The sequence below is a fragment of the Anser anser genome (assembly GCF_964211835.1).
Source record: "Anser anser genome assembly, chromosome: 3".
NCBI lineage: Eukaryota > Metazoa > Chordata > Aves > Anseriformes > Anatidae > Anser > Anser anser.
Genome location: NC_139722.1, coordinates 71,152,578 through 71,171,540, shown reverse-complemented (window position 1 = coordinate 71,171,540; position 18,963 = coordinate 71,152,578). Strand labels below are relative to the sequence as shown.

Sequence of the window (18,963 nt, the reverse complement as noted above, 5' to 3'; positions counted from 1 at the left end):
GCCCGACCTCTTGTCTAATCTTTGGATGAGATTATGTGACTCTCTAACCCTTTGAAGGATCTTCAGCCTGCCTAGCTTGCGTTGCCTCATCGTTACTTAGCAAATCTAACTGGTCTGCTGCAATTTTTGTTCAGGTGCTTTGGTCCACAGTTGAAGAGTAAGCAGGAAGGGTTTTCCTTAATTTTCTCAACAGAAAAAAAAGTAAAAGAAGAGGGATTTTAAAACTATAGTACATATGCATCTCTTCCAAAAGCGCGTAGACCACTTTCAAAAATGTTATAATTTGGCTAGGTATACCAGAAGAGCTGGTACGTCTAGCCAAATACCATTTGAGAAAGCTTGATGTCTCTTTAAACAGATTTTCATTGATTCCTCTCTAGAGTGTATATATAAAGTATATTCAGGTATAAGTAAATGAATATATTGATGAATTAAGTTCTAGATGTTTATTTCTGTCAGTGTAATGGCTCAGAAATATCACAGAGTTTTGAATTCCCAAGAGTAAATAACTTTCAAGGAGAAAGAAAATAATGTTGCTTTCTACTGTTCTACATGTGCAGGAAAAATACTATTTTTGTTTGTTTTCTGTTTGATGTGTTAGTGGTGGATAAAACTGAAAAGATTGGGCAATGATAGTATTGTCTCAGCAGTGATTTGAATATTTTAACAGCATGCTAGTTGTGAGCTTGTAACATAGATGTCTGAGGATTCAATCCAAAAAGAATTTAACAAGTAGAGCTTTTCCATTCAGTTGCAAGTCACTGAGGTAAGCATTTAACTACTGAATTTTTCTGTAGGATTAGGTCTGAATCGCACTCCAGAATCATGAACACTAGATTATGAATGTAATGAAGCTATGGTAACTTGAGAAAAGACAAGCAATCTCTTTAGTCTGGTGTATTCTACCCATACTTTATATTTAATTATTGTCAACTAAAGTGAAAGGTTTATTGTTTTTATCAGTTTGGGTGTTCCTTAGTCTTGTAGAATGACCTCATGGTCCTCTTCTTTCTAACAAAAAATAAATGAAAAATACATCCATAAAAGCAAGCAAAACAAACCAAAGACCTGTGCAGTTGCAAGAACCTGTTGTGTACTTGTTTCTTAAAACTTTCAGGCTGTTAGAAAAATCCCAATGAAGAGAAGGCTAAATTCAAAGTTTAAAATAAATAATAATAATAAAAAAACCTATAAAATGGTTTATGGTAAGCAGGGTAGTTTAAAATAATAGTATACATGACACTGTAATGAGGAAAAAAAATCTAACATTCACTTTTACTGGATCAAACACGCTTAGTGTTTTAGGTCATTTTTGTGCTGTGTAGCAATGAAATAGAATATATTGTCTGTATGCTGGATGGAGATCCTCTTTTACATATTGGAAAGAACTCCAGACCTTGAAAAGACTGTTCAGGCAAAACCTCTAGGTACAGCAATAGACTCATGTAGATCTCTCTCCCTGACTGCAGTGGCATGTATGGGAAGGCAATGTTTTCTAACCTGTAGTATGAAGATCATACTTGGGGTGCCTCTGCTTACATGAAATAGGTTGTTTCAGCAGTGAATAAATATCTGTAGCCAAGTATTCCTTTTCTGTATGTCCGTGCTGGGAAAAAGAAGTAGAATTGACGGCCTGCTACATAATGCTTAGAACCACTTTAGCAGTGTTGCTGAAGGGAAGGCTCTCAGAGTAGATCCAACTACTATAAAATAAGCTAATAAGAAGAACCTTCTTTGATCATATAATAAGTACAAAGGCTGTTACTACTGTTTTCTGTTGGCCTTGCTTTGTTTTCGTTAAGAGAAGTATCACTTAAGATAGGAAAACAAAACACTTAGATACTCAGCGATGTGATAATGCAATTATTATGAGCAATTTGGATCTTCATTCCGTGCAGAAATAGTTTTAGTTTTGCTTCTTGAAAAATATGATTTCAAAAAGCATTACATTTAATTTCTCTCTACCTTTCATTTGAACAGCTAATTTTCTTTGTGTTCTTTTAGCCAATTAACTCAATTTTGATTAACATCGGGGAAAGCTTATTACATTTTTTTTCTTAGAGACAATGAAACAATACCCAGAACTTCAGAAATGACAGTGCATTTTTTTTCTAACAAATCTGAGCAGAACAAATTCTAGTGAGGAAAACACATATTAGTGAACAAAAAGTGCTCCCCCACAACCATAATTTTTACTCAGGAAGGAATACATTTAGGAAAGTGTTTAATGTTGGGCTTTCTGGAAGTCAAAGGGATTTCCAAAGACTCTTCTGAAGATGAAGACAAATTCTTTCTAACTTTGCATGAATTTCAGCATGTATTAGTATTGTATTAGCTGGAAGAGAATGAAACACAGTATAAAGTAAGTCTTCAATTCTGAGGTCTTCTCAGCTTGTCACTAACTTCTGTCTTCTCAATCACTTGCGATTGCTTCATCTAGTATTAGGCTGCAGTTCTTTGGGACAAGAACTGCAGGCCATTTAAATGGTGTTATATTTGCTTATAAAGACAATATTTATGCTTATTATTGCAGCTCCTGATTGGTTTTGAGTCTGGAACAGTGGTATTGTGGGATCTGAAGTCAAAGAAGGCAGATTACAGATACTCACATGATGAGGTAATAACAATTTTTCATTTTCATTGTATATTATGAGGACATCATTCACAGTTCTAGAGATACCATTTTGATTATTTTATTCAGTTCATCTGCTCTTGTCACTAGTGGATAGAGACAAATAGGCCTCTTTGAAATTGCAAATACTTGACGCTTTCTGTAAAAGAAATACAGTGTTTGAATAACAAACTTTAGACGGAAGAAGTGTTTGCTGTGTTGAAGTTTTTTGCAATGAATGGTGTCATGGATTAGGTTTCTTCGCCAATTTCTGTGGTTAAGGTTTCAGCTCTGTTTTTCTGTTGAGTAGTGTTCTGTTGAGAAGTGTGTTAAGAGCTTGAGTCTTTAGTTGAAATAAGATAGCTTAGCAATTTCTGTAACTTGGAATCTCTCACATTCTGGAAAGTGTGAAAAAAAGAAACCAATTAATAGTCTCGGTAAGATGGTTCTATAAGTGTACCTTTTCATTGTGGGATAAGATCAAGGTTAAAACCAAAGAGTTTTTGTTGTTGTTTTGTTTTTAAAAAAGGTTGGGGGGAGCATTTAATGGAATTTATTTCTTACAACTTGATTTTTTAAGAGAATTTAGGCTGCTGGAAAGACAGATTAAAACAATCATGCAACACATTATGCGAGTATATGCATTTTATTTTAAATAACATAAAGCTAGTCTTGGTTACATTTAAAAGATCCTAAAATGTCTTTATCATTGTTCAGTGCTAGCTAAGCTAGGTATGCTTTGTATATCACAAAGGGAGTTTGTTTCTTAGCTCTGTGCTGAAGTCTTCACAAGACAGGTTTTTCTGTTTTTTTGTTTTGTTTTGTTTTTTGTGGTTGTTCTGGCCTAGTACTTATACTTGCATGTGTCAGCTCTGCCTATGGAGAGTTTCTCTGAAGGATGGATCTCTGAAGCAGCATAAGCCTTAGATCATCAGAGCTGGATGAGATTTCTTTGAAGCTTGTACAGTTGTTTTTGAACACAAAGTATGCTATATGAAGAACAAATTCTTACCTTCCAATTGCATTACATGCATCTAACTCATTCTCTCTCTGTGTTGCTTCATTTTGTAAACTACTTCGTATCTCCATCATCTCTTTCTAGTCTTACTTTTGTTCATATTCAAGCTCTTTCTATGCTTCTTGCTGTTCTTGCTCATCCCAGATTTTATTTTTTAAACTGTTTTATTGTACCTTCAAAATAGCTTATTCAGGATGTAAGCACGTAACATTTATACTGGGGAATCATTTTACGTTTGGTTTCATTTTCTTTCTCTCAATCTTAATACTAGATTAGCCTTTGCAAGGATCAAACAATACTTCCTTGGAACAACCTGCTATAAAAGTATTGTATCACTTTTTAGTGTCAATTGTCAGCTCAGTGCCCCTTGTTTTAATGTATAATTGTTGTGGTTTAACACAACAGGCAGCTAAGCACCACACAGCCATTCACTCACTCCCCTGCAGTGGGGGATACAGGAGAGAATCAGAAAAAGGTAAAAACTTAAGGGTTGAGATAAAGACTGTTTAATAGGATGGAAAAGGAAGGGAAAATAATAATAATAAAGAATATACAAAGCAAGTGATGCACAATGCAATTACTGATCACACACCAACCAATCTCCAGCCTGTCCCTGCGACCGAGCAGGGACAGCCCCCCAGCCAGCCCCTCCAGTTTTATTGTTCAGCATGATGCCACATGGTGTGGAATGTCACTTTGGACGGTCTGGATCAGGTGTCCTGGTTCTGTCCCCTCGCAGTTTCTTGTGTACCCTCAGCTTCCTCACTGGCAGAGCAGCATGAGAAGCAGAAAAATTCTTGTCTCTGTGTAAGCACTGCTCTGCAACAAGTAAAAGCAATAACTAAAACATCATTGTTATCAGCATTATTCTTCTCCTAAATCCAAAACCTATATACCAGCCACAACATCCTATACCAGCCACTAATGAAGAAAATTAACCTTATCTTAGCTGAGACCAGGACAATACTAGAATCTTTTTTCTTTGTCTGCATCACTTCACAGTTGCATGTGCTGGCTGACTTTAGAAGAAGAAAAAAAAAATCTTTCAGCAGTTCTTCACTGGAAGGGCTCATTTCTATCTTGAATAATCTTTAGTATTGTCAGTGGACTTTCAGTTCAATATTCTCGTTCTGATTTTCCAGGTTATTTATGAATAAACCAAGCAGCCCAGATCCCTGAGGTTCTCTGCCAATTACCTTCATCTGTGAACTGATTAATTACTGCCAGTCTGTCTTTCCTTTAGCTTGCTTTACTTCCTGATACCTTAACCAATTATTTATCTGTTCAAGGATATCTGATCTGTTTGTTTGGTTTCCTTTGAGAAATGTTGTTGAAGACTTTGAAAAAAAATCTATGTAGACGGCTTAATTGGTGTTTCAGTTAGCCACATGCTTACTTACATTTTCAGAGGTTTGTTGGATGTGATTTCCTATTACAAAAAGCATGCTGACTGCTCATACCTGGTATGTTAAACTAATTCTTATGTTGGTTAGTTCTTCATTAAAGTTTTAATAATGGTTCTGGAAACTTACCCAGAATAGTCACTGTGCTGTTTATTTTGTTTTTCTTTGGATTTTGTGGCCCACTTGTTTAAAGGTTGGCCTCATGCTTGTCATCTATGAATTTTCCTGAACCAACCTGATTTTGACAGGTCACAAACAGCAGTGTATAGTTCAGTCATTTCATCTTTGATTTTCTTTAGGATGTGTAGGTGAATACATCCAGCTATTCCCTTTGTTTTTTTTTTTGACTGCAGAAGAGGTAATGAAATACCTGAGGTAAGATGCTTTGCTAAAGAAAACATTTATGGTTGCCATAAGTTGGGGATGGATAAGGAGGAGACCTAAAAAATAAAGAAGATATATGGAGTGAGCTTGACAAGTTTCACTGTTCTCATTAGTGAGAATCACCATATGATAAGGTTCCTTTAAAAAAAATCTATTGTCATGTTATTTAAATCTAAATTTCTAAGGGGAAAAAATAGAACAATGGCCGTTTTTTGATTTTGGATTCGATACAGTTAGCACAGTATCGTATTTTTCTGGATTCTGTATTGAATGGCATAAAAATAAAAATGATTAATCTCGTTACACATTATGTAAAAGTTATATTTCTTGAAAGGTGCCATTGCAGAGAGTACTGTAATTATCTCTGGCCATATGGCCTTGAGATCTGATGTATCAGATGCAGTAAAGGTAACGCTGCAGAAAGTGAACAATGACTAGATTTTTGTTCATATGTATATGATCTGTTTTTTAGCACGGGCTAGGTGAGGTGTCTTCTCGTGTATCCTTCATTTTTGTTCTTCAGTGCCTCAGTTTTGTGTTCAGCTGCAAAAATTGAGAATCTCCCTGAATTTGTCAGTGAAAAAAATATTAAGCTCCATAATGTTAACTTCCTAATTCTGCTTTGAGCCGTGCTGACTAACTAGTGGCCTATATGAATATACTGATCCTGCTGTTTGTCAGCTAGCCCAGTTTCAGCTAGGGGAAAGTAAATTTTGCCCAATTGCCTGATTTAAAAAAAAAAATAAAAAAATCTAGTTTTTATGAGCAGCATCCTTAACAGGTAAGAGAAAAGCCATCCCATTTGCTTAATGCTGAGTGAGGTTATTGTAGAAAGGTCGGTGACTTTTACTGGAACACTAAGACGACATCTTTCTTCATAATACAGAAGCCTAAGAAATTGGTGGTAGGAATACTGTTTGGTGAATCAAGCATGCTTATTAGCACTGGAAGACATTCTCTGGCTCTAACCCTATTGAAAATAGATAATTACTCTGATACTGATAGTAGTCCCATCAGTCTGATTAAAGTCCACCACCAGTCATTGCAAAGGTGATGACTGAGTCTACACCTGTTTAAAAATTGCAGTGCTCTACATGGGACATGATCTTTGCTGCTGGGAGTTACAGGATTGACACCAGCAGAGCCTGGTGCTGCAGCACCAGGCATTGCCTCAGGAGCCTGGAGCTGAATCTCTAGCTCTGCAGACTCTTTACAAGAGAAATGTGTGTGCTTCACAACGCTGCTACATTTTGAGTTATGTTGGCTGTTAATGGGTGACTAGGCTTCAGCAGGTGTCACAGACAGGATGGCCAGAGACATTTATTACTATAGAAACTGTTTGTAAACCTTGCTATTGGATAAGTTTCTTCTACCTTCGTTGCTTTTTACCGGCGTCATTTGATGCAACTGAGTCAAAACTTCCTAAGTGTCCAGTGGTCCAAATGTTATACTTTACTGTCTTCCTCTACTCATGGACAAGGAGATCAACCTTTCTATATGATCAGAGGTTTATGGCAAGATAGCTGTGCAGCTTCCTTGAAGAAGAAAGCTGAATCCTATTACAACTTTTTAAACTTCTGCTTGTTTTCATTCAGAACTTCCTGACCACCAAGGAGGCTCTCTTGAAGCAAATTCCAATGTTGTTGTGTGGCAGATTCATCTGTTATCTGAAAGCTGAGTCAGTGGAACACTGTCCCCGTTTTCTTTGTCTGAACATGCGTGCCCACCCAGCACCATACTCTGATAATTGCAGTACAAAATTAAGAGCTCTCATCCCAAGGACAGGAATGCTTAAAGGGGGGGGGTCGGGCAACACCACCACCACTGCATAAAACCTTTTTAACCATATTGCTGCTGAACCATGGTTGGGGGAGGCAGCTGTAGATAATGACTAGTATTAGTACTGTTTACTGGAGTGTTCTTCCCTCTACAGCATGCTAGTTTCTGACAGGGAATTTAGAATTTGTTCTTTATTTTTCTGTATCACAAAAGAGGTTCTGAACTTTCAGAAGTATATACTTTTTATTATAACAGCAATGTGTTGTATGTTTACATTTATGAATTCTTCTAAATCTAGTATTATTCACAGAATTTGGAGAACAAACTTTTTTTGTCTTCGACAGGCTTAGTGAGAAAATAAGAGTTACATCTTTTTTTTTCTTTGCATAATTTTTAAACCTTTTATGTTCAAATATTGGTGATACTTTTTAAGTTATGCTTTTTTTCTATGGAATACGGTTTATACTGCAGATGCTTCCCTTTCTTTATTTGCAGCCATGAAATAAGTAAAACAATGTCTCTAATATTAGTTTGTTTCTTAAATAAATAAACTAGATTTTTAGAAAATGCATTTCAATTTTAGTTTTCAATAAAGTCCATTCTTCAAGTAGTGGTTTTTTTGTTCTGCTTTAAAGTCAGCTTTGATAGCATTAACTCAAAGAATGTATTACAGTTTACTATTTTTAGGCTCAATCTTCTTGTACGTGGCTGAGGGTAAGGGATTATTTTACAGCATTAAAGGCATGTCAAAGTAGCCTGGGGGAGTTGAAATAAATTAATTTAAAACAAACAAAAAAACCCACAACCCTGAAATATGACTTGCCAGAAACCAAAGCACGATCAGGCAGTCATTATGCCTTGCATGTTCCATTGCATCAAAATGAACTTAGTGAGATACATATTCGCTTAAGTTTCAGTAACTACGTTTTTATTTTTTTCTTGTCAATAGCCTAATAAAAGGGAAAAAAAAATGCCACAGGAGAGAGTTAACACAGGAATGCTGATATTACGGTGCTTGTTTTGGATATTTTGGTAAACCAGTAGAAAAGGAATGAGTGGCGTCATCCATTCAGGTTTACCAAAAAACATTGTATGCTTCCATACGGGAGATGGAGGGCTATCATAAGACGGAAATCTAAATAGACTTGGATCTTCCTAGTCATGCACAGTATATTTCAAGTTATGTTAATGGCACAGAAGTGTTAAGAATCATGGTCAAAACCAAATTATGAATGTAATTCTCCCCAATTTTGGTTCGTTCTTCTGGGAAATTGTGCAGAGGAGTTTAGCCAGTAAAGATTTCTAATATTTGAAAGGTATACAAGCATGTGCATATTAAAATAATAAAAATTAAAAGCGTAGATTATTTAGATTTGTTCTGAGTGGTAGCAATTGTATTTGCAGTAGTATAAGCTTGATATTAGAAATATGGTTTAAAACAAGTCTTTATCAATAGGGAAAATTGCAAAAGATTAATAGTATTGTATTCAGATCAAAGTATCAGTTTCTGCATGTATCTTGTCTTGTGGGAAGATAAGATGAAGAGCAGTCTCAAACTGTTCTAAAATAGTATGCATGTAATCAGCTCTAGGGCTAAAATAGATCTATTGGAATTGAAATCCTTCCTTTTTGGAAGGATTTTCTGAACTGAAACAGTTAAATGCCCTCAGTAGGTGAAAAAATAAGATCAAAACATATCAAAACATGAGTTTTTATTGATTAATTTAGTTCTAAGATTGTAAGTAGAAGTTGTCTTAGAATTTCTCATTTTTTGTACCTCTCTAAAGAGCCAAGAAATAATGGTGATTCTAGGGATATTGACAAGCTGTAGTAGCAGAAAAAAATGGAGTTTCATAAAATATTAAAATGCATCAATCTCATTATCAGTGGTTTACTTCTGTAAGTCTTGTATGGAAAGATAAATGCTTTTAATTATTTTTCTCAGACTCTTTCACTTTAAGGTCCTACCGTTTCTCTCAGGTAACTGTTGCAGACATTGCAAAAATGTTTCCTTCTGAATATGGAACATATTAGCTTCTTAGCAGGCAGTACAGCAGTCGTTTTTTCACATGGGATCATGCATCTGGAACAGCTGGTGAAAGTAAGGCTTTCTATGTGCACTGTCTATCTCCACGTAATACACTAGGATGGTCAGTTTCTACATTTCTGGTTAAGTTTTTACATGTAAGACAGCAAATTCAATCCTGATGGTTTTGTTATTCAAAAATGTATGGATTTATTTCCTCTGAGGCAGTTAGTTATCTTCTAGAAAGTTTTGAAACAAACTTTCACATAGCCCGGAACAGCTACCTTAACTTAGAATCAAAGTGAAAGAGGTGGTTTCTTATTAAAATAAAGAAACCTTTAGCTATAATAGTTCACTTCATCTAAATAAATCTTTATTTACTTTCTTAATAGAGCATTCTATCTGTAATCTCATGTACAGTTTTTGTGTATTTGGTGCGTGTTTGTGAATGGGAGGGTTCAGAGTGTTTGTCTGAGGTCAGAACTTCGGCTGCTCTCCTGGTTTCAGCTGAGATAGTTAATTTTCCTCCTTGTACCTGGTATGGTGCTGCGTTTTGGATTTAGGATGAGAATAATGCTGATAACACATTGATGTTGTTGCAAAGCACTAAGTCAAGGACTTCTCTGCTTCCTGTGTTACCCTGCCACTGAGGAGGCTGCATGTTCAGGCAACTCTTCTTAAGGATGCGGACAGCTTCTGCCTTAAATATAGCAACAGTCCTCTGTGGTACTAGTGCATGATCTTCTCATGAGAGGTTACTGTCTGATCAGGATCCAAGTGGCCAGTGAGATATTCTACAAAAATATGAGATGCAGCAGAACCAGCACCAGATGATTTAGTCATGTTGCTCTGGTACCAAAAGGATACCAGATGATGTTTAATAATCAAGGATAAGAATTATGATTAAAATTTAAGTAGTTTTATTCTGGATTGGTAGGTCTTGTTTTAAAATATGAGTGGAAAAATATATTACTCTTAAGGGCTTTTTCTTGTCTAAGAAGCTATGTATATCTTTGCAGCCTCAGTGTATTCTGCCTGAACTTTCTGTCTTGGATGTTATACTTTCTTTCTAATTTTAGCACTAATAGTAACCATGGAAAAAATTTTTTTTGGCAATTGAAGGTGTTGATACTAACTAGCTAGTGCCACCTAAAGTTACTGTAGTTTTTTCATTATAACTGGTTTGCCCTAGACAGCCCATTTAATACCTTGAGAGTTCAACTACGTACAAGTCTTTTGATTTTCAGACTTAAAAGGTTGAGTTGTGTAATAGCAAAGGATAGTGCTCAGTACCAAAGTTTTTCATACTCTGCCCAGAGAATTTAGTTGAATTATTTGAAAAATACATAAAATATCTGTTACGCATTAAATAACATTTAACTGTGTCATTAAATTTAACCAGATGGTCTATAAAATTAGTCAATGAAGTCATAAAACCATGGCATCATTGTTCTCTTTCAGTGTTCTTTCCATCTCATCAGGTTCCTTGCAGAAATTAAGTGATAGCAATTGTCTTTCTCCTTTGTGCTCAGTTTATCAGATCTCTGTGTTCATACGCATTAATGCACTTCAACAGTACTGGGTTGTTTTGTGTCCTCCCTCTTGACCTTTTTTCAATAAAAAGAAAGTGTCTGTCTATTACTCAGAATTATCCTTATCACTCAGAATTATCTTTCCTTCTGTGCAACTTGCTTTCTTATTGGATCTTAAGACCTATTCTGCATAGACATATAAATGGCTTAATTTATGCTATGAGATGGTTGACTCCATATGGGGCAGTATTTGGAACATTTATTACGTTGCATCACTAATAGTGTAGATAGCTTTCAAGTAAAGAGAACTTCTTCAAATACAGCTTTTGCTTTAGCAAAGTCTATACTTTCAAACTTGCTGATCCCTACCTTTGGTACTATGTTGGTAAATAACATAATCTAGAAAAAAATTTTATATGCAAAACTGCTTTTATAATTCCTGCTTTTATTTGATAATTAAATCTTACCTCACAGACAGATTAAGCAAGACTATTTTACTTGGTCTCTAGGTAACTTCATATGAGTTGTCTAGGTTTCCAAGCTGCAAATGCATAGATGAGATGTTGGTACACTAAATCTGTCTTCTAACAAAATCTATAGTGATTCCACATGAAAGAGGGAGCAAGATTAACTTAAAGTTTAGCATTTCTTTGTCAAATTTAATTAGTGGTTTGCAGATATCCACATCTGCTATTTTCAATTGAAACTGTCTGTACTGAAGACTCCACACTCATGTAATGCAGTCATTTTCCTGTCTGTCACATTGTCTCTGGATTCTGCCTTCGTGTTGCTGGAAGCTGTCTTGTTCTTCTGTATAACTTTATTAAATGTGAAGATCAGATCTGTGTATAATCACTTCAGATGAAGCTGTCGTACATCTGTCTTCTGTGATTTGCTCTTCGCCAAGTATTTACTACCTAAGTGTCCACTGTTGGGAGGGTTCCTTGCAGAGGAAATCCATAGGTACATAGGAAATTGAGTGAGTCTGAGCCCTGTTTACAAACAATCTCTACCGAGAGTATGCCTTCTAAAGATAGTATTGGACAGCCTATTAGCATTCACACATTCAGTTTCTGTTTTCAGTTTGCCTAGAGTAATGTCTCCACCATAATTATTAAGCAAATCTACTTTCTCAGCAGGACCAAAACTCAATATTTATAGCAGGTAATACTTCCTTCCTCACCTTCTGGGCAGTAGATAAATAAAGGGCTTTTCATTGTTTATTGGTATTTTCATGCTATAACTAAAATTTTCTTGAGTATCACCAAATGGTTTCGTAATGTCTTCACGTACCAAGAGACTGGAAGCAGAAATGGCAACGATCATCTATTCCTACTAGTTAATCTGTTTGCTTTATCTGAACTCTTTCCTTTATTGTTCACTTATTTTTTCACCTAAAGGCAGCAACTAGATTTCATTTATTTTTTTTTTCTGCAGTAGGTTTTCATGTGGCTTGGCTGATTACTCACTTCCTAATTTTATGAATGTGAAGACATGTCTTTTATTTGTGAAAAGATTTACTAGTAGTTTCCTACTCAACACTGCTATTGCAACATCAGAATGCTAATATTTTGTTTTCCTCATCTAAAGCTGAAATGTTTAATTTCTTCCAAAAAATCTTATTGATCACTTCAATTCTCATTTCACTGGTGTTCTCAGCCCTTGTTTGCCTCTCGTGCATATCCACTTGGCATCTCAAAATGACATGTAAATTTTTGACTTAATAATCTCAAGTAGATCTTCAGTATCGACAAGGTATTTTGCCCAATGTTAAGCTTTGGTTAGCAAAGTTCAAATAAGGATTTGTAGTTATTTTCTGCATAGTACCAACTGTTGAAAATGGTTTTTTATTCAACATTCCAAGGAGGTGTCCCTGTCCCCCCCCCCCCCCCAAACATGTCAGTAAAATGAAGGCAATGTTTTTGATGAATAAATTATGTCTGAAAGAAGTACTTTAGAACTTAACATGGGTAATTTAGGACATACTAAGAGCAACAAGATTTAGGTAGTGCTTTCTGTAATTTCCTTTTGTTGTCTAATGTCATCAAGGAAGGGGTAACAATAAAATGATACTAAGATATTAGTCTTGTACTGTTCTGTTTTGTTTGTTTGTTTTCTTGCATAGGCTATCCACTCTGTGGCTTGGCATCATGAAGGAAAACAATTTATTTGTAGTCACTCAGATGGTACCTTGACCATATGGAATGTAAAATCTCCTACCAAGCCATTCCAGACAATCACTCCACATGGTAAGATTGAAAATAGATGCCCACTGTGTGCCCACAGCTCTTAAAACCCAGAGGAAACTTATTTTTAATGGAAATATGTTTTATAAAACTAAGTATTAAAAATCTATTGCAGTGCAAGTAGATTTTGTCATATCAAATTCTGATAGATTTAATGTCTAAAAAAGTCTAGTTTTTATGAAATAAGAGTCCAACTCAATGCAATGGTATCTAAATTTCTAAATTTTAGGCTGTTTTTTACACAATGACATTGATCTTAAGATTAACTAATGCATGTTTTGCAGAGCTTGCTTTTTGCTTGACATTACAGTCCCATATGTTGTTTAAAATACATATAAGCAAGCATCTGTTTCATGTATAAATGTGTAGATTACCATATAAATTCTTGGAAAGATTTGTAAAAGAATAAGATTAGCATCTGGTAAGATGTTCCCACTTCTCAGATAATTCTGCATTAATTTAAGCCTGGGAAATTAACATGTTGTTCTGTGAAATATGCTGCTGCATATTTCAAAAAAATATATATCGGTATACAGATTATTATCTGTACACATCTAAGTTATGTGTTAGCAACTTATTTACCTCAGACAAGTGTGAATGCAATGGTGAGGATAATCTGTGAGGTTAGTTGTAAGATGCTGTAAGTTGTAAGTTTTAAGATGCTGTAGTTAAACATTCTGGTTTACGTATCTGAGACTATAGCAAGTCCCTGCTTATTATCATGGATGTTGGCCAAAGTGGAAAAAGGAAGCTATAAATTTCTTGTGATCCTGTAGCAGACAAAGATTAAAAAAACAAAGGCAAGACTAACTTCAGTTTTATGTTTTGTCATCTTAATAACCATTTTTATTTTTGTATTGGGCTGCAAACTAAATTTTCTGCAGAACCTTATAGCTTTATCAAATGTTATCAATGTACAGATAGGACAGGTGCATATTTACATCGTACTTCTAACCTCTACTGACGCCAGGAGAAATTGTGTCTATAGAAGCTTTAGTTGCTAATACTTCAAAGTAGAGGAAGAGTGGCCCTTCATATTCAAGCTCTTAAGGATAACGCTTAGAATAAACTTCACTTTACTTGTAAGCTGAGAAATTTTGTTTGCAAAATGGTAGAGATAAGTTTTAAATCCTCCAGTGCTACTTAAAATAACTTTTAGGGGAAGATTATATTTTTGAAAATAAAAATTCCACAACACTGGAAACAAACACACACAAAAAAAGGCACCACCAACATGACTGTAAATACTCAGGATTGATGTACTGATAGTTTTAACATTCTTTTCATGGTATTTCAAGGCATACTTTGTAATCGTCAGAGGTGTTGAATATATGTTTGCATAAATGTTCTACTTTGTAAGTTGCATAGTGAATTTCTTAATTTGCCATCATGTTATGGAGTTGTAAGATTAATATAAGAAAAAAAATTCACTTTAGGAAAGCAGCTGAAGGATGGAAAGAAGCCAGAACCCTGCAAACCTATCCTTAAAGTGGAATATAAAACAACTAGAGCTGGGTAAGACTTGTTTTGCATGTGAAGTTATAGCATACATAAAGTAAATGCAGCTCTCTGAGAATGTCCTTTATTTCCTGTTGTTCGGATACATATTTTGGTATCACTGAGCTACAGTAAAAAAAGCTGAAATTGTTTTTCAAAAATCAGATTTGCTGAATAAACTGCAAAAACAGAAATGTGAAAAAATTGCTATATACACAAACCTTAACTTAGGTAAGGTATCACTTATGCACTATCTACGTGCTTATTCCATGCTACCAAAAACAACCCTTGTGTATTTTTACTCAATTTTCTGAGAACATATCTTATTAAATAAAAAAAAAAAAGCCTGACAGCACAGAAGACACTGAAATGTAGAGGTCTGAAAAATTTAACTTTGAAAAATAGTGGTCTGATGCAGATATTCTAAATTCTGAATACATGTTCCTCCCCCTGCACTCCCCTAAAATGTTACTGACGGAAGCTGTTCTGGTAGAGTACAGTAATTTATGCATTGAATTGTGCCTAATTATGCACATTGAAAAAGTAACAAAGCAGTAATTGCAAGAAGAGGCTGAGATGGAATTACAGTATCTTGAATAGCATGTTTTGTTAGCAAGACTGCAATTAGGATTGAAGGATTTCATGAACTTTATGGGATTTCTTTTCTTTATGGTTCTAAAGTGCTTTGAAATGGTTGAGTATAAGGTGCAATATAAAGTTAAAATATTCATGGAAACCTGCTTAGCTATTTGAAAATTTTTTTTGACTTCTAGGTGATTATGTATTATCTTGTTTGCTTTCCAGGCATTCAAATCTATGGAATATTATTAATGATGTAATACTGATTTCTACTATATATCAGTATTTATGCAGATAATATCGGTGGCTGTGTGAAATTTTGTTTGCTAAAAGTGAAGTAGAAACCTAGGGCTAGTGCCCAGATGTTTGAACATCCACAGGCAGTTGAAAATTCATTTTTTTACAGCAGTCTACATCTGTCTGCATATTTTCGCAACTGAAATGTCAAACTGAGATCTAAATAAAGGTACAGATAACTTGAAGTTGAAGCTACTTTAGGTTACAATTTCTGCAGTCAAAAGCCTTCTACTATGAATTCTGAAAAAATAGTTTATAGAACAAGCTTCAATATTACAATACGAAAACTGGTTGACCTTTCATACAGTTTTTAGAAAGGAGCTTGTTCTACTACAATTTCTGAGAATACGTAGCTCTTTGGGGAGACTGTTTCCTAGTGCAGGCTTTTTTCTGTTACCTCTTATTATCCAGTGTGCATCAAAACATTCAGTTTGGATGAATTTCTCTTTAATTTCTCTTTAATATTCTTCTCTGTTCTCAGTGTACATCTAAATCTATAATAACACGTCTATGTTGTGATATTCTTCCCTTCCAGAACTTTAATCAAAATAAATACTAAACAGTTTGCCCTGTGGTAAGGAAGCATTGCACTAGAAATAACTGTTCACGTGTGCAGTTGGATTTCTATTTGCAATCTTATAACAAGAATTTTAAAGCATGACTAACTAACTTTCAGTGCCTAAGTTTTTTATAGTTTTTCTCTTTACCGATGTAAATTTACTAGGTGTGGGAGCATGATACAATTTTGACTGTCATACATTGCTCATGGCTTAATTTTTGTAGTAAAGAAGAGTAATCACTTTTGGGTTTGTCCAGGACATGTATCTGTTTTTCTAGCCAGTAAAGGAAATAATTTTGCTTCTGTAGTTGTCTGCTCTAGGTGTTCTTCAGAAAACAACAACAAAAAACTAGAAGAAGTTAAAAAGAGGTTAATGCGTAATAAATTATTTTACCTAACTTCTTTATTGTGAAAACATAATTCTAATTCTAATAAACACTTTATTTCTGAGAAAAGATGTCCACAACCACACAGAAGGAAGGAGCATAACTGACTGCGTTCTGTAACAGAAGCTAGAGACACTATTCTTTCTGTTGTTGCAGCATTTATTAATACCTTCTCTTTTTTTTCCCCCCACTACCTACTCTGCATCATGAAGTTGGAATGGGGAAAACAGGAGGAAGTGAGCACGATATGGGGAGCTTACAGAGTACATATTTGTCCTTTAAGTTTATGGGGGTCTTTGCATTTTTTGCCTTTTTTTTTTCCCCAAAGTTACATTTACCCTTCAACAGTAGTGTGTCTATAGCTTTATTCATGGGAGCATATTACATCTGTAGAAAAGTTACTATTGACAATCCTGTATCTGGTCTAGGAGGTCAAAAAGGCAAGTTCCTGATGTGTTCCTTAGTCAAACTGGTAAAAACATTCCAATCACAGAGCATAACATCATTGTTCTCCAGCCATTTAAGTTCATCCAGATCATTCTGTCTTTGAAGTGGTTGTTCCAAAGGTGGGCTACCATCTGAGTATGCTGAGGTGGCTTTACATGTATTTTCCTGTCTAAAGTGTATCCAGAGAATCTCATGAATTTCCTAATGCTAATTTCCCACCCCCCAGGTTCAGTCCCTGATGGTATTCACTCTGTTTGACTTCAGCATTATATAAAATTCCTCAAGTTTATTTTCTGCTACTTGAGTTCTGTTTAATGGAAATTACAGCTTGTAAGTTTCCCTGTTAATAATTAAAGAGGGTATTCTATTGGTAGCTAATGCAGCTGTCGTGACTGACAGTACAGCAGCACCTCTGAGCAAGATAAATGTATGTTATTGGGATCCACAGATTACATGAATAATGAGAAGGTATCCAGATAAGTAAAAGTTACTGAATTTAGTTTTAGTAGTATTATTTTGTGTTGTGAGCTTGTCGGTTGAAAAACACACCTCCCAAAGTGAATTTATGATTTATATTGACCACTACTTTAAGACTTTCATTCTTGCACTAAAATAACTCTTGAAGCCTTTTCTACCTTTATTATTAGAGAATAATTTCATCACAAATTACAGAAGTATGTGTAATAGTAGATTTGAAAGAAAATTGTTCACCCATGTTCTGAAGTCAGCTGGTACCAGTGGTGTGACTTCTATATCTGTTTTCTCACACCCAAATTGCTGATTCTGATTGCTGAAACTGAAGTTTAACAATTGACCTCTAAAACTGAGCAGAAACATTCCTACAGGAATGTGAGCCACTGATCTTGATTGTATTGTGTATTGATACACAGCAAAATCTAATCCTGTGGGTTTTGAAACTTTTTTCAATGAAATGTTTCCGCCCATGTAGTGATATTTTCCAGTGTTCCCCCAAGTAATTTTACAAATTTAAGTGATGTGCAAATTAATGCGAAGAGATTGATTTCGTTCCTGCTGAAGAACTGTTTCAATGAGGAATCAATGTTCACAGCAGCTAGAAATGCTATATAGCTGTTCTCTAAGAGCTGAGCATCACTACTTGTTGAACATTTTCTATCTTGTTAAATTTTTCCCATAGATTTAGGTAGGTAATATGTACCTATTGAAGCCAAATCCATCTCACCTATTATGTAAATTACAATTTTTATTTTTTTTAAATCGTTTTTATTAAACATCAGTGTGCGCTAACCTTCTAATATGTATCACAATTGAAGAACAACAGTGTTTACCATAAACGCAAATGTACATTTTCTAGTTAAATCTTGACTTCATGAAAATATGAAAAGTTTCTATCCAAACCTGTTAGTCTTTCTGTTAGACTAAAGTTAACTTTAATTTTTAACTCATATGTGAAATATCCATGTGACAGATCTGTGTAATCTATTCTCAGCTCTTCCATTCTTTGCTTCATAATGATACAGACTCTGGTAAGCCTGCCAAAAGCAACCTGATTACCTTGAGAAATAAAACTAGCAGAAACCAGTATGTGATATTCACTGCTAAGTTAGAAACTTGGAAACTGAAATGTATCCCTTTGGTTTTTACCAGATGATCTAGGTGAATCCAGAAGTCTTAATAGTTAACTGTAAATTGTTCTGGCAACATTACTTAAGAAAAAAAAAAAAAACCTATCATTTTTGCCAAGACTTCAGTAAATCATTCCAGCAAAATGAGGAACTGGAAGTGTATCACACAAGTGATGTCTCTTCACTAACATCCTGAAGAATATCAGATCAAATTAAATTTTATTCTTTTCCTGAAATCACTTCATGGACCCAACTGTAAAAGATTATAGGAAGTTCCTATATGAAGAAGTGTAACAAAGCGAGAACTTGGAGAAGTTTCAAGGAAAGTGCTTGCAGTGTCCTTACTACTTTGCTTACTGCTTTCAGTTGTTGTTATGGTGGAGTCAGAGTACTGAATGAACTCAGCGGGCTCATGGTATAACTTATGTCCATTCCTTTGAGATCTGTTTCTCAGCCTCAGAACTCTTTGATCATGTTAACTCTTCAGTTAAAGGGCTTTCTGAAGGATCAGGCAGATGGCAAAATAACAAGAAACTGGAAGCTGTCCCAGTCTGCTTTGCCTTCAGTACTGCAAACAGTGTCTATTTTAGCCAAG

General features: G+C 35.0%; 1 protein-coding gene across 12 annotated transcripts in view; it reads left to right on the top strand.

The window, feature by feature from the left end:
- The window catches only part of STXBP5 (syntaxin binding protein 5), a 114,345-nt gene that overhangs the window by 46,257 nt on the left and 49,125 nt on the right, over positions 1-18,963 (top strand). For all 12 annotated transcript variants that reach the window (XM_083831913.1, XM_083831914.1, XM_083831924.1 and 9 more), the window contains 3 exons: positions 2,534-2,617; positions 12,879-13,002; positions 14,436-14,514. In XM_083831913.1, coding sequence (XP_083688039.1) covers positions 2,534-2,617; positions 12,879-13,002; positions 14,436-14,514 — 287 coding nt within the window. The remainder of the gene's footprint in view (positions 1-2,533; positions 2,618-12,878; positions 13,003-14,435; positions 14,515-18,963) is intronic.